Source organism: Furipterus horrens, unplaced genomic scaffold (genome assembly GCF_987537825.1).
Source record: "Furipterus horrens unplaced genomic scaffold, mFurHor1.1.pri manual_scaffold_17, whole genome shotgun sequence".
In the NCBI taxonomy this organism is placed as follows: domain Eukaryota; kingdom Metazoa; phylum Chordata; class Mammalia; order Chiroptera; family Furipteridae; genus Furipterus; species Furipterus horrens.
Genome location: NW_028327187.1, coordinates 75811232 through 75825670, shown reverse-complemented (window position 1 = coordinate 75825670; position 14439 = coordinate 75811232). Strand labels below are relative to the sequence as shown.

The 14439-nt window shown below is 38.9% G+C and overlaps 1 protein-coding gene across 1 annotated transcript in view; it reads left to right on the top strand.

Annotated features, from left to right (window-relative positions):
- Positions 1-14439, top strand: part of F8 (coagulation factor VIII) — a 217867-nt gene that overhangs the window by 48963 nt on the left and 154465 nt on the right. The window contains exon 5 of the mRNA XM_090264419.1: positions 11538-11606. Within this exon, the coding sequence (XP_090120545.1) occupies positions 11538-11606 (69 nt within the window). The remainder of the gene's footprint in view (positions 1-11537; positions 11607-14439) is intronic.

Genomic DNA, 14439 nt, shown 5'->3' with positions numbered 1-14439 from the left:
GCATTTATGTTCTTTAATCTGAAAGAAGTTACTTTTCCCTGGCATCATGCTCATGAAAAGGAGAATAATAGTTTCTTAAAGGAACAAATGCCCATCCTATGTTGCCACAATGTACTTTTAAAGTCAAGAAAAAACAACTTCTTGAATTTTGTCTCTCTTCTCAAAACACTGCTGCTTTCTGCTTCAAATATCCTGTGGACTGTTCCAGTAGTCCTTTTTGTAAATTTATGTTAGATTTTGTGAGAGCTTCATGGAGGTAAACACATCCAAGTGTGTGATCAATGGTATATAGACTACTTTGGAAGGTTAGTTTGTCATCTCTAACCCAAAAACATGTAAAAATCTGAAAAAGTAAGCATTTACTTATGTTTATAAGTTGTTATTTTTTAAATCATCTTAATTTTAATTGTCTTTTGTAGTTTAATAGTATCAACTAAATTAGAGAATAAACTTTATATAATCTATTTTAATCCTAAATTTTTAATGGTGAAATTAGCTTCACTGGACTTTTATTTTGTTCCAGTTATGAATCTGGAAAGCTTTGGGACGATATAATACTGCATATACCTACAATTCTATGGCTTGAAATGACAACAATCTTTTATAATTTCTCATGGTTTCTGTGGGTCTCTGATGGAATTTGGGAGTGTTTTGACTTAGTGGCTTGGGAGGCTCAAAAAGCTGGAGTTCTTTCCACATGGTCTCTCCAGCAGAGCTACATACAGGATAGTCAGATTAAGTTTTTCCTTTTAAATAGACCTTTTTTCAAGAGAAGTTTTAGGTTCACAGCAAAATTGAATATAAAGTACAGAGAGTTCACAAATACTAGCTGCCTCCCCACACGCACAGCCTCCCCCACTATCAACATCCCCAACCAGAGTGGTACATTTGTTACAATTGTTGAACCTGTGTTAACACATCATTGTCATCCAAAGTCCATAGTTTACATTAGGGTTTAGTCTTGGTGATGTTCATCTATTGGTTTGGATAAACGTATGATGACAGGTATCCACCATTATAGTATCATAAAGAGTAGTTTCACTGCCTTTAAAATCCTCTGTGCTCTGCCTATTCATCCTTCCCTCTTCTACCTGCTGACAACCACTGATATTTTTCAATTGTCTCCATTGTTTTGTGTTTTCCAGAATGCTATATAGTTGGAATTATACAATATGTAGCATTTTCATGTTGACTTTTTTTACTTATTAATATGCAAAAGTGGAGGGAGTAAAATAAGAAGCAGAAGGCCAGAAGACTTTTTACTTCTTTCGTATACTGAGTTGTTTTATTTGATAGCCATAATTTATGATGAAGTGCTAAAACTACAGTGTGTCATTTGTAGGATGTAAAGGCTAATAAAACAATAAAATCATATATTTATATGAAATATAAATAAATAAGTTTATAATTAAAAGAATTTTTTTTTACGAAGAATTGAATTAAATAGTCATCAGAGGTTCTAGTTCTGGGTAAGATAGAGGAAACACATGGCACCTTTTATCTCCCACTTAACTATAGAACCTTGACAAAATGCACAGCCTAGCCATTTGAGAACTCTAAAAAGCAAATAAAATAAAGAGATCAGAAAATTGTATCAGAACTCGAAGCACCACCAAACTGATGGGGAATTTAACTTTTTACTCCCCTCCAGTATTCCCCAACCTGGCAGAGGATCTGAACATTTTTCCAAAGAAGACATACCAATGGTCAGCAAGTATATGCAGAGGTACTCCACATCACTGATCATCAGGAAGTTGTAAACCAAAACCACAATGATATACCAGGTCATACTTGTTAAGATGGCTATTATCAAAAAGACAAGAATTAATAAGTGCTGGCGAGGATGTGAAGAAAAGGGAACCCTTGTGCACCATTGGTGGGAATGTATATTTGTTCAGCCACTGTGAAAAGCAGTATGGAGGTTCTTCAAAAAATTAACAATACAACTAACATGTGTTCCACCAACCTCACTTCTGGTGTGTATCCAAGGGAAATTAAATCAGAAAAAGAGATATCTGCACTCCCATATTCATAGCACCAGTATTCAAAACATTAGTCAAGATAAGTACCCATTGAGATAAATATATAAACAAAATGTGATATATCACAATCACATGGATATATACATATAATGGAACATTATTCAGCCTTAAAATAGAAAATCCTGCCATTTGCAAAATCATGGATGACCCTGGAGGGCATTATGCTAAGTGAAATAAGTCAGTCACAGAAATACAAATACTGCATGATTCCACTTATATGAGGTACCTAAAGTAATCGTAGAATATTCTTAAGTTCTCATAGCAGAGAATAGAGTGTGGTTGCCAAGAGGTGGAGTAGAAGAAATAGGGAGTTGCTATTCTAAGGGTATAGGGTTTCAGTTATTCTAGATGAATAAGTTTTAGAGATTTGCTATACAACATAGTTTCTATAGTTAACAATATGGTATTTTGCACTTCAAAATTTGTTAAAAGGGTAATTTTATATTAAATGTTCTTAACACACACGCACTAAGAGACACAAGGAGACACTGGGAGATATTGGGTATGCCTATTACCTTGACTTGGTGATGGTATCACGGGGTATTTTCCTGTGTCCCAGTTCATCAAATTATATACGTTAAATATGTGCAGTTCTTATACATCAATTATGTTTTAATAATGCTGTTAAAATAAATTGTATTCTGAGGGGATCCAGTGAGGATAGTGGCATAGGCAGACATGGCTCTTCTCTTCACACAACCACATCAAAATTACAACTAAAATATAGAGCAACCAACAGACAGAACTCTCAGAAATCGAGTTGAATGGAAGTATGACAACTATGGAATTAAAGCAGCCACATCCATTGAGATGGATAGGAGGGGTGCAGACAAAGATTGGGATGGTCTCTCACCCACGTATGGTGATAGAAATTGGGGAGGGATATCTCAGGAACAAAGAGTTGCAGCCCCACACCAGCCTCCAAGCCCAGGGTTCCAGCACCAGGAAGATGAGTCCCCACAACTTCTGGCTACAAAAACCAGCAGGAATTGAGTCGGTGGAAGAAACTGCTGGAGCACCAAACAGTTCATCTTAAAGAACCCACTCATGGACTCACCTACTCAGATTCACTCCCTCTGAGCTCCAGCACCAGGGTGGCAGCTTGAAAGGCACCAGTGGTGTATAGGAAGAAACTGAAGTGTCTGGCATCAAGGTGATCAGAGAACATTATCTCTTTTCTCAACCCTGCCCCCCACAGAGCCGGCAAGCTGGTGCCATATCTGAGACTCCATCAACCTGGCTAACATTGTTTGACCTACCTTGGAGATCCCCCAAAACTCTGCCCTGCCCAATTTATGGGCCCACTCATGCTGATTTTTCATAGGAATGGCTGGCCTTGGCTCATGCTTCACAACTTCCTAAATCCTATCAAACAAGCGACTGTTGGCTTCAGTGAGTCCCAGGCCTGGTACTACCAGCAGCCAACTTAGATTCACAGCTTGGCTTTGCCTGGGAATCTCTAAGCCTAATACAAATAGCAGGCATCTCAGATTGCTTTATAGTTCAGGCAGAGTTGCCCTGGGCAAAAAACAGGTTGGGACGGACCTTGGCTGGCATCACGCAGAAAACCCCAGGGCCAGCACACCCAGTGGAAAGCTATAGACCACAATGGAGCACTACCACACTTTCCCTGCACAGTTGATCCCCCACAGAGGGTGGAGCTTGGTGGTCAGTGGTCAATGGTCACAGCCAGTCCTTGCAACTGACTGGCCTGGATAAATCCCTCCCATTGATGTGCCAAGAACAACCAAGGCTCAACAACAAGAGGAGGGTGTACTCAACCCACACAAAGGGCACACCTCAAGTACACAGCTTGGGTGATAGAGGAGGCTGTGCCCTGGACCCTATAGGATGCCTACTACATTAGGCCACACTACCAAGACACAGGGTCACAGCAGCTCTACCCAATAACAGAAACAAATACAGGGAGGCTTCAAATTGAGGAGGCAAAGAAATATGGCCCAAATGAAAGAACAGAACAGAACCCCAGAAAAAGAACTAAATGAAACAGAGATAACCAACCTATCAGATGTAGAGTTCAAAATATTGGTGATTAGGATGCTCAGAGAAATGACTGAATATGGCCACAAAATAAAGGAAGAAGTGAAGGTTATACAAAGTGAAATAAAGAAAAATATACAGGACTTCCGGCCAAGATGGAGGCTTAGACGGACACGCTAGGTCTCCCTCTACAACTAGAGAGGAATACAATTACTTCAAAACAAAGGATAACTAGAAATTCCAGAAAATAAAACTACACGGAAGTCCAACATATGAAGTTATAAACCAGCGGTGCCATTTGGGCAGGTAAGAGTTAAAGAGGGCAGTGATGTTTGCGGTCGCACCTGGACAACGGCGGCGGGGAATCCCGGATCCGTCAAGCCCCTGGCAGTGCGCGACCCCGGCGAGGAATCCCGGCTGCGGCCAAGCCCCTGCCGGTGCGCGACTCCGGCGCTGGGGAGAGCGGGCGCTGGGGAGAGCGGCCGCCGCATCGCCTTGAACAGTGAGGCCCAGGGGGGCGGGAGGACGGATCCCGGTCTCCTAGCTGAAAAACTGTGTGAATCCATCTTGGACCCCCGCCCCCAAAGAAAGCACCACAGGGCTGCGAAATAGGTCGCGGACAGGCAGGCGCCGGTCGCTAATTTGTGACGCGTACACAGGCACTGCCCCCGACAGCCGGCCCAAGAAAACAAAACGCATCTGTCAAAATGAGGCAGACAACTATAGAAATCCCGGTGACACAACTCACCAGACAGCAGATAGAGAACCTGACAGATGAACAGATAAGAAACCTGTCAGAGGCTCAGTTCTGGGCCATTGTTAACAGATGGCTTACAGAATTCACAAAAGAGCAGGAAAAAGATATGAAAGAAGCGAAAAACTTTCATAACGAAAGGAACAAAACCGCATACGAGACAGAAGGAAAGGAAATAAAATCCAGAGTTCATTTCAACAAACTGGAATATGGAGAAGGAACAAGCAGTCAACCAATGCAGCGAGAGGAAATGGGAAGCAACAATGAAAGGATCAGAAACCTCTGGGACAGCTATAAAAGGCCCAACATAAGAATCATTGGTTTGCCAGAGAATGAGGAAGATGAACTAGAACTTGAAAAAATGAGTGAAAATATAATAAAGGAGAACTTCCCAGACTTGGGGAAGGGAATGGACTTGCAGGTCCAGGAAGCAAGGAGAGTTCCCAAGAGACTGGACCCAGGGAGAACCACTCCAAGACACATTATAATCAAAATGTCAAAAATTAAAGATAAAGAGAGAATCTTAAAAGCAGCAAGAGAGAAGAAAAGAATTATGTACAAAGGGGTCCCAATTAGACTATCAGCTGACTTCTCAAGGGAAACCCTACAAGCAAGAAGGGACTGGCAAGAAATATTCAAAGTAATGAAAATCCAAAACCTACAACCACGAATACTCTACCCAGCGAAATTGTCATTCAGAATAGAAGGACAGAGAAAGTGTTTCCAGGACAAAATAAAACTGAAAGAGTTCATTAGATCCAAACCACTGTTATATGAGATGTTAAAGGGACTGGTTTAAAAAAAAACAGAAGCTAGGGAGATGAAACAAAGGCAAACTAAATAGGCAACGAGAGTGGAAAAGGAACTGTGGGTACGGGAAGCATATTGGGGGGAGGTCAACAGGGAGGGGGAATGGGGAAAGGGAGGGAGATGATATAGGAATTGGGGATCAAGGTAGGAGGGAATGGAATAGACGGAGAGAGGTTGGGAGGAACTGTATGCACAACTAATGGACATAATCTAAAAGGGGGGGACAACTGGAGGGAGGGGGGCCACCAGGTGGAGGGGAGCAGAGGGAAGGGAAATTGGCACAAATGTAATATTTTAATCAATAAAACACATTAAATCTGAAAAAAAAAAAAAAGAAAAAAAGAAAAATATACAGGGAACCAATGGTGATGGGAAGGAAGCTGGGATTCATATCAAGGATTTGGACCAAAAGGAAGAAATAAGCATTCATCCAAAACAGAAAGAAGAAACAAGAATTGAAAAAAATGAGGAAAGGATTAGGAACTTCTGGGACAATTTTATTTAATTTTATTTTTTATTTTTAATTTTTTGAGCGGTAACTGAGGTGGTTGTTTATTCCTTTCTGGGACAATTTTAAATGTACCAACATCCAAATCATAGGGGTGCCAGAAGGAGAAGAGGAAACAACAAATCGAAAATTTATTTGAAAAAAATAATGAAGGAAATCTTACCTAATTTGGCAAAGGAAATAGTCATACAAGTCCAGGAAGCACAGAGTCCCAAACAAGTTGGAGCCAAAGAGGACCACACCAACACACATCATAATTAATATGTCAAATTTTAAAGATAAAGATAGAATCTTAAAAGCAGCAAGAGAAAAGAACAGAGTTACCTTCAAAGGAGTTCCCTTAAGACTATCAGCCGGTTTCTCGAAAGAAACTTTTCAGACAAAAGGGACTGGCAAGAAGTATTCAAAGTGATGAAAAGCAAAGACCTACAACCAAGATCGCTTTATCCAGCAAAGCTATCATTTAGAATGGAAGGGCAGATGAAGTGCTTCCCAGACAAGGTAAAGCTAAAGGAGTTCATCATCACCAAGCCCTTATTATATGAAATGTTAAATGGACTTACTTAAGGAAAAGAAGATCAAAACTATGAACAGTAAGATGACAACAACCTCATAACTATCAACAACTGAATCTAAAAAACAAAACAAACTAAGCAAACAACTAGAATAGGAACAGAATCATAGGTATGGGGATCATTTGCAGGGTGATCAACTGGGAGGGGGAAGAGGGAGAAGGGGAAATGGTGCATAGATTAAGAAGCATAATTGGTAGGTACAAAATAGACAGGGGAATGTTAAGAATAGTACAGGAAAGGGTGAAGCCAAAGATCTTACATGCAAGACACATGGACATAAACTAAGGGGTGAGGATTTCTGGGTGGAACAGCGGTACTGGGCACAGGGTGGCAAAGGGAAAAATTGGGACAACTGTAACAGCATAATCAACAAAATATACTTAAAAATAAATTGCATTCTATATACTATCAATTAATATCTGAAAACAAAAATTTAAGAAAGAATAATGTTTATAATAGCTAAAAAAATTGAAAACTTAGGTCTAGATCTAACAAAACGTATGCATATGTGGAAAAAACTAAGAAGTGCTGATGAAGGAACTGAAGCAGACCTAAATAAACAGAGAAATACTGTATTTGTGAACTGTAAGTTTCAACATAGTGAAAACCTGAATTCTCCCCAGTCTATATATTTTTAAAATTTTATTTATTAATTTTAGATATAGAAAGGGAAGGAGAAGGGAGGTAGAGAGAGAGAGATTTGTTGTTCCATTTATTTATGCATTCATTTGTTGCTTCTTGTGTGTGTCCTGACCAGGGATTGAACCCTCAAACTTGGTGTATTGGAGTGATGCTCTAACCAAGTGAGCTCTAATTCTAACCAAAGTCCCAGAATATTTTTTTGTAGCTATAGAAAATTGATTCTGAAATTTATATGGAAAGACAAAAGTACTAGGTTAGCTAAGATAATTTTGTGAAAGAAGAATAAATTTAGGGGAATAATTTTATTCAATTTTACAACTTTTAGTGCAAAGCTGCAATAATCATTGGTTATATCAGAATATAGAGGTAGCCAGGATGCAAAGCTGGTCAGGACAAAAGGATATGTTAATCAGCCTGGTCAGAACTACAACGAGATGCAAACAATCCACTGAATATGCTAATATGACAAACTCACCCTCCCTGAAATGTGCGGTTGGCAAGTTTAAAAAGCGTGCCTGCAGAAGTCCATGTGGGACTCCTACGGGCCCGCGTGGAGGACAAGGGTCCCCATTTCCTTGTTCCCCATTCCTCTTGCTCCTATGGGCCCTTGAGTCGGTCTGGGAGTTGTCTCTCCCCTCCACCCCCTTCCCCTCTTAGCCTCAATAAACTCGTTGCCTGCTCCCACTGTGGTCTCTGGGTGATGTCTCAGAGCAAAGCTTCTCTGACAGGTTAATGGAATAGACTTGTAAGTTAATAGAACAGAATAAAGTCCAGAAATAGATTCACATGAGTATGCCCAATTGATTTGATGGAAAAACAGTTCAATGGAGGAAGGATAGTCTTTTCAACAAATGGTATTAGAAAAATTGGACATTTATATGCAATGATTCTAAATCTCACTGCTTATACAAAGATTAAGTCAAATGGATTGTAGATCTAAATGTAATATGTAAAACCATAAAATTTTTAGGAAACATAGCAGAAAATCTTCATGACCTAGGGTTAGGAAAAGGGTTCTGAGAAGACACCAAACCACAATTCATTTAAAAATTGATAAATTTGACTTCATCAAAAATAATAACATGTTTTATAAAAATAAACTGGTAAAAGAATGAAAAAACAAGCTACAGACAGAGAGAAAATATTTGCCAATCACATATCTGGTAAGGGACTTATATCCAGAATATATAATGTGATCTCAAATCTCAACAATAAGAAACAAACAACCCAATTTTTTAAATGGCCAGATTTGAATAGATATTTTACTAAGGAAGATATACAAGTAGCAAATAAGTATGTGAAAAAATGCTCAATGTCATTAACCATTAGAAAAATGGATATTAAAGCCACAGTGAAATACTGCTACACACCTGTTAGAATAGCTAAAATAATAATTAAAAAATTATCAAATATGCTGGCAAGAATGCAGAACAACATTGTTCTTGGGAATTCACAATGGTAATGCTACTTTGGAAAGTAATTTAGTAGTATGATATATGATTTATAATTTAAAATATGTATTTGATCTTCATCCCATTCCTGGCAGAGCTCCTAAAAAACCATGGAATGTCCTGTGATGACAGCGATAAATATGTCCTTTGTTATGAAAATGAGGGGACTTTTGGAAAGCACCTTAGGTTGAGAGCTGCTTGCTGGTGGAGTCCACCATGTGATTAGAGGGTTGAAACTTCCAGTCCTGCTTGCTCGATGTGAAGTGGGGGAAGTGGCTGGAGGTTGAATCCAATTGTCAATGGCGAGTACAGTATTCCCTCACTTATTGCAGTTATTATGTTCTTGACCTCCGCGAGATAGGTCAAAATCCGCGAAGTAGGAACCTTACGTTTATTTTAGTATTTATATATATATTTAAGGCTTTATAAACCCTTCCCACACACTTATAAACTGTTCCCAGTCCTTTATTAACTTTTTCCACACTTTTATAAACACTAGTTATGTTCTTAAACATATCCTACACTCTTAAACCTACATAACTTTAACAACATATGTTTACAGTACTGCAAAATCCCGCAATATAGCAAAAAATCCGCGATAAAAAATTAAATATAATATTTTAAAAAATCCCTTGATACAGTGAGGCCACGATAAGTGAACCAGAATATAGAGAGGGACTACTGTAATTTAATCAATTATGCCTATGTAGTGAAGCCTCTATAACTATCCAAAAGGACGGACTTGGGGAGCTTCCAGGTCAGTGAACACCTGAAAGGCTCTGAGAGTGATGCACCTAAAGAGGGCATAGAATCTCTTCTCTCTTTTCCCCATACCTTTCCCTATGCATCTCTTCCATCTGACTGTTTCTGTTATAACCTTTTATAACAAATTGGTAATCTAGTAAGTAACATATGTCTCTGAGCTCTGTAAGCCAATCTGGAAAATTAATGGAACCAAAGGTGGTGGTGGTGGGGCCCCATTGGAACCTCTGATCTATAACCAGTTGATCAGAAGCACAGGTGACCTGGATTTGCAATTGGCATCTGAATTGTGGGGGAAGGGAAGTCTTGTGGGACTATGCCCTTAACCTGTGGGATCTGATGCCAACCCCAGGAAGATAGGATCAGAACTGAGTTAAATTGTACAGCACCTAGTTTGTGTCCCAGAATTGCTTGATGGTGGGAAAAGACACACACATGCTGAAATTGGTGTCAAAATTATAGGCAGTGTCTTATAAAGTCAAATATAAACCTTATTTCCATTCCTGAGTATTTAATCTAGAGAAATGAAAGCTTAACATTCACACAAAATCTGTATATAAATGCTCACAGCAGCTTTATTTGTAATAGCCAAGAAATGGAAACAACCTAAATGTCCTTCAGTAAGTGAACGGTTAACCAAACTGTGGAACATCCATACCACAAATTTACTACTCAAAAATAAAACAAATATGGTATTGATACATGCAACAACATGGATGAATCTCAAAGGCATTATACCAAATTTTAAAAAAACAGTCTTGAAAGCTCATGTATTGTATGGTTCCATTTATATCACATTCTCAAAAATACAACTCTATAGTGTGTGTGTGTGTGTGTGTGTGTGTGAATAAAACATATAATACACACACACACATACTGGATATATGACTTAAAAGGAGAGAAGGAGGGAGTTTAGGGGGCTATTAGAACTGTTCTGTATCCTGATGGTGACGGTTTTATGAATCTATACCTGTATTAAAATCTATAGACTTATTCACCAAAAGTGAAAGTCAATTTCACTATTTGATAATTAAAAATAAAAGAAGAATTAAAATGCTTTCAGACAGCTTTGCCCATATTTTTAATTTGTATGAGTGAGTTACTTTCTTTGTTCAATCTAACTTCTACTTTCCAAACATCAAGGGTACAAGAGAGACAAAAGGGGACTCTCATAAGCAAAAATATTACTACTTGAAATAAACTCTCGAAGAAAACTCTTCAATAAAATGAAGAAATACGATGCTAAGAAAGACAACTAACAAATTCAACCTATGAAAGCATGAAGCAAGCTCATTTTTAACATTAACAATTTTAAATATTGGTGTACATGGTGTTCATTTGAAGCGTGACTTTAGGTGTTTAATATGGACAGTTGATTTTTTGCCCATAACTTTTTGATTTTTACAACTGCAGAAGTAAAAAATGTTAAAACATAATAGAAAGTCTCTATATTAATTGCTTATATGCACATTTTCCATGAACAGTGTGTATGGTTTTTATAATTTTTTTTTCTCTTTTATATTTGCTCTGAACACATACATACATACAGGGTGGGGCAAAAGTAGGTTGTAAGTATGGAAAACATAGTTTATTCTTTTATTATTATTTATTAATTATTGTATTTTTTTCCATATGAACAACTATAAACCTACTTTTGCCCCACCCTGTATATAAGATATGATTATATGGGCTTATATTTTGTATGTCTTTTTAATTTCATTTTTCAGTAATTTATTCTTACTGTATTTTAAAAAAGGGTGGTCTGCAACAAATTTGAAAATTTAAAAATATGTTCTTTACTGTAAATAGTTTTAGAAGCACTGATATAGGTGACCTGACACCAAAGAAATGATGTTATAGTAAAGTTAACAAGAGACAAAGGACTACCTATGTGCTTACTTTTAAGTTGTTGATGAAATAATGTCTCCTCTTAGTGTCAATTTCCTATTAAAGGATTTTAATAGAAGATAAATGCTCTCACTTCTTTTGCAGGGAGTCTGGCCAAAGAAAGGACACAGACCTTGCATGACTTTGTATTACTTTTTGCTGTATTTGATGAAGGTTAGTGGGCTGCAATCTGAATTTTGGGCTCCTGAAAGAAAGCAAATATATTAATTTATTCTGGTACTTGATATGAGAGCTGCTATTGTTCAGAGAAAGTGATTATAGAAAGATCATGAACTACATTACTGTTCAGGAATGAAGGAGATGGAAATAACAATGAATTTGCCCTCCCCAAAGGCACCCTTAATTTCATTGGCAGCTATGAGGAAAGAAGATAAGGGAGCTGGATAACTGGTTAGCCTCATCCCCCTCATTAAATCCACCAACAAAAACCTTTTACTCAACTTAAGAAAATTTTAATAAAAATTCTGTATTGTATATATTTAAGGTATACAACATGATGATTTGATATACATATACATAGTGAAGTGGTTACTACAGTCAAGCTAATTAACATCCATCTCCTCATAGTTACCAGGTGTGTGTGACAAGTGTACCTGAATCTACTCTTACCATATTTCCAGTGTTCAATGCACTCTTTGTAACTCATGCCTGTACCTTAGATCCCAGAACTTATTCATTTTAAAATTCAAGTTTGTACTCTTTGTCCAATTATCTCCCAATTTCCCCCACCCCCAGGTCCTGGCAACCACAGTTCTGTTCTCTGCTTCAATGACTATACCTTCTCTTACCTTCATTTATTAACTTCTTCTTCTTATTATTATTATGCTTTATTGATTATACTGTTAGAGTTGTCCGAATTTATTTTCCCTTTGTTCCCCTCCACCCAGTGAACCCCCTCCCTCCAGTTGTCCTCCCCCTTAGTCCATGCTCATTGGTTGTGCATATAATTCTTCTCAACATCTTCCTATCTACTCCATTCCCTCCTACTATGCTTCTTAATTCCTGTACCATCTCCCTCCCTTTCCCCCTTCCCCCTCCCCACTTACCTCCCTCCAAAATGATCCCCATACCTACAATTCTTTTACCACTCTCGTTGCCTACTTAGTTTGCCTTTGTTTCGATTCCCTAGCTTCTGTTGTTGGTTGTTGTGATACAGTTTTCATTTTAATGTTCATAGTTTCAATCCTCTTTCTCCTAAACAAGTCCCTTTAACATTTCATATAACAGTGGTTTGGATCTGATGAACTCCTTCAATTTTACTTTGTCCTGGAAGCCCTTTCTCTGCCCTTCTGTTCTGAATGACAGCTTCACTGGATAGAGTAATCATGGTTGTAGGTTTTTGCTTTTCATTACTTTGAATATTTCTTGCCAGTCCCTTCTTGCCTACAGAGTTTCTTTTGAGAAATCAGCTGATAGCCTTATTGGGACCCCTTTGTACATAATTCTCTTCTCTCTTGCTGATTTTAAGATTCTCTCTTTATCCTTAATTTTTGACATTTTGATTATAATGTGTCTTGGTGTGGTTCTCCCTGGATTCAGTTTTTTGGAACTCTCTGTGCTTCCTGGACCTGTAAGTCTATTTCTTTCCCCAAGTTAGGGGAGTTCTGCTTCATTATTTTTTCACATAATTTTTCAGTTTCTAGTTCTTCTTCTTCACTTTCTGGCAACCCTATGATTTGGATGTTGGCCTGCTTATAGCTGTCCCATAGGTTTCTGAGCCTCTCCTCATTTTCCTCACTTTTCATTTCCCCTTTCTGCATTGGTTGACTATTCCTTCCCTGTGTTCCAATTTGTTGATTTGATCCCTGGTTTTCTTACCCTCACCACTAGTTTAGTATGTGTTTTTGTTCATTTCAGCAGGACTAGCCTTTATTCCTTCCCTGTCTTGTTTAAGATCTGCTGTTAGGTCTGTAAGGATTTGTATAACCAAAGCTCTGAAGTGTGCCTCAGAAAGGTTTCCTATCTGCTGAGCAATTAGATTAGATATTTGTAGTCTGGTCAGCTGTGTTACCGGGATCTCTATCATGATCTGTGCCATCCTGACAGTTTTGTGATTACCTTTGCTTTCTGGCCAGGGCTGTCACACCTCCTATGTTACAGGAGGTGGAGCCCCATGCACTCGTCACTACCGGGTGATCCTTCTCACCACGCTGTGGCGTTTTGTGTGGGGGCGAGGGTCCAAGATGGATTCCTGCCGTTCACTCTCTGCTGAGAGACTGGGAGCCTCCTCCTCCATCCCCACCCCCTCTGGCCATCACAGTCCAAGGCAGTGGGAGTCTGCTTTCCCCGGCATTGGAACCACGAGCTGATGGGTTTGGTCTGCACCTGGAGATGCTCCAGGCACTTCTCACCTCCCCTAAAATATGGGTGTCTGTGCTCACTGCCATCCTGCCGCCACCGCCACAGCTGCCGCCGCCAGCACAGCTTGACCTCTCTGCCCTGGCTTCACCCCTCCCACCTGTCTGGATGAGCACCACTTCCCTATAACTTCATACGTTGGACTTCCATGTAGCTTTATTTTCCAGAACCTCTGGTTATTTATGGTTTTGTGGTAGTTGTATTCCTTCCTAGCTGTGGAGGGAGTCAGAGCGTGTCAGCCTAGGCCTCCATCTTGACCGGAAGTATCAAATTGAATTTTTATGTGTGCTTTATTGAGATGGCTGGCGATCTGAGAAGATGGCGGGTTGTGTACCCTAAAAGACCATCTTACATATCCTTTCAAGCTAGACTTTTTTACATGAGGAAAAATGTAGGTCAGGAATTTGGAACTCAAGAAAGAGTTTTATCAGATAAAAGCTGCAGTCCAGCAATTGCCCTAGCATCCTTTCATCCATTGACCAGTGATTCTTTTTTTGTGAGTTTGAATTTTTTAAGTATATTTTATTGATTATGATGTTACAGTTGTCCTAGTTTTGTTTCCCATTGCTCCCTTCCTCCCAGTGCCCTTCTTCCATCTAGCACTCCCACTCCCCTTGGTTCATGTCCA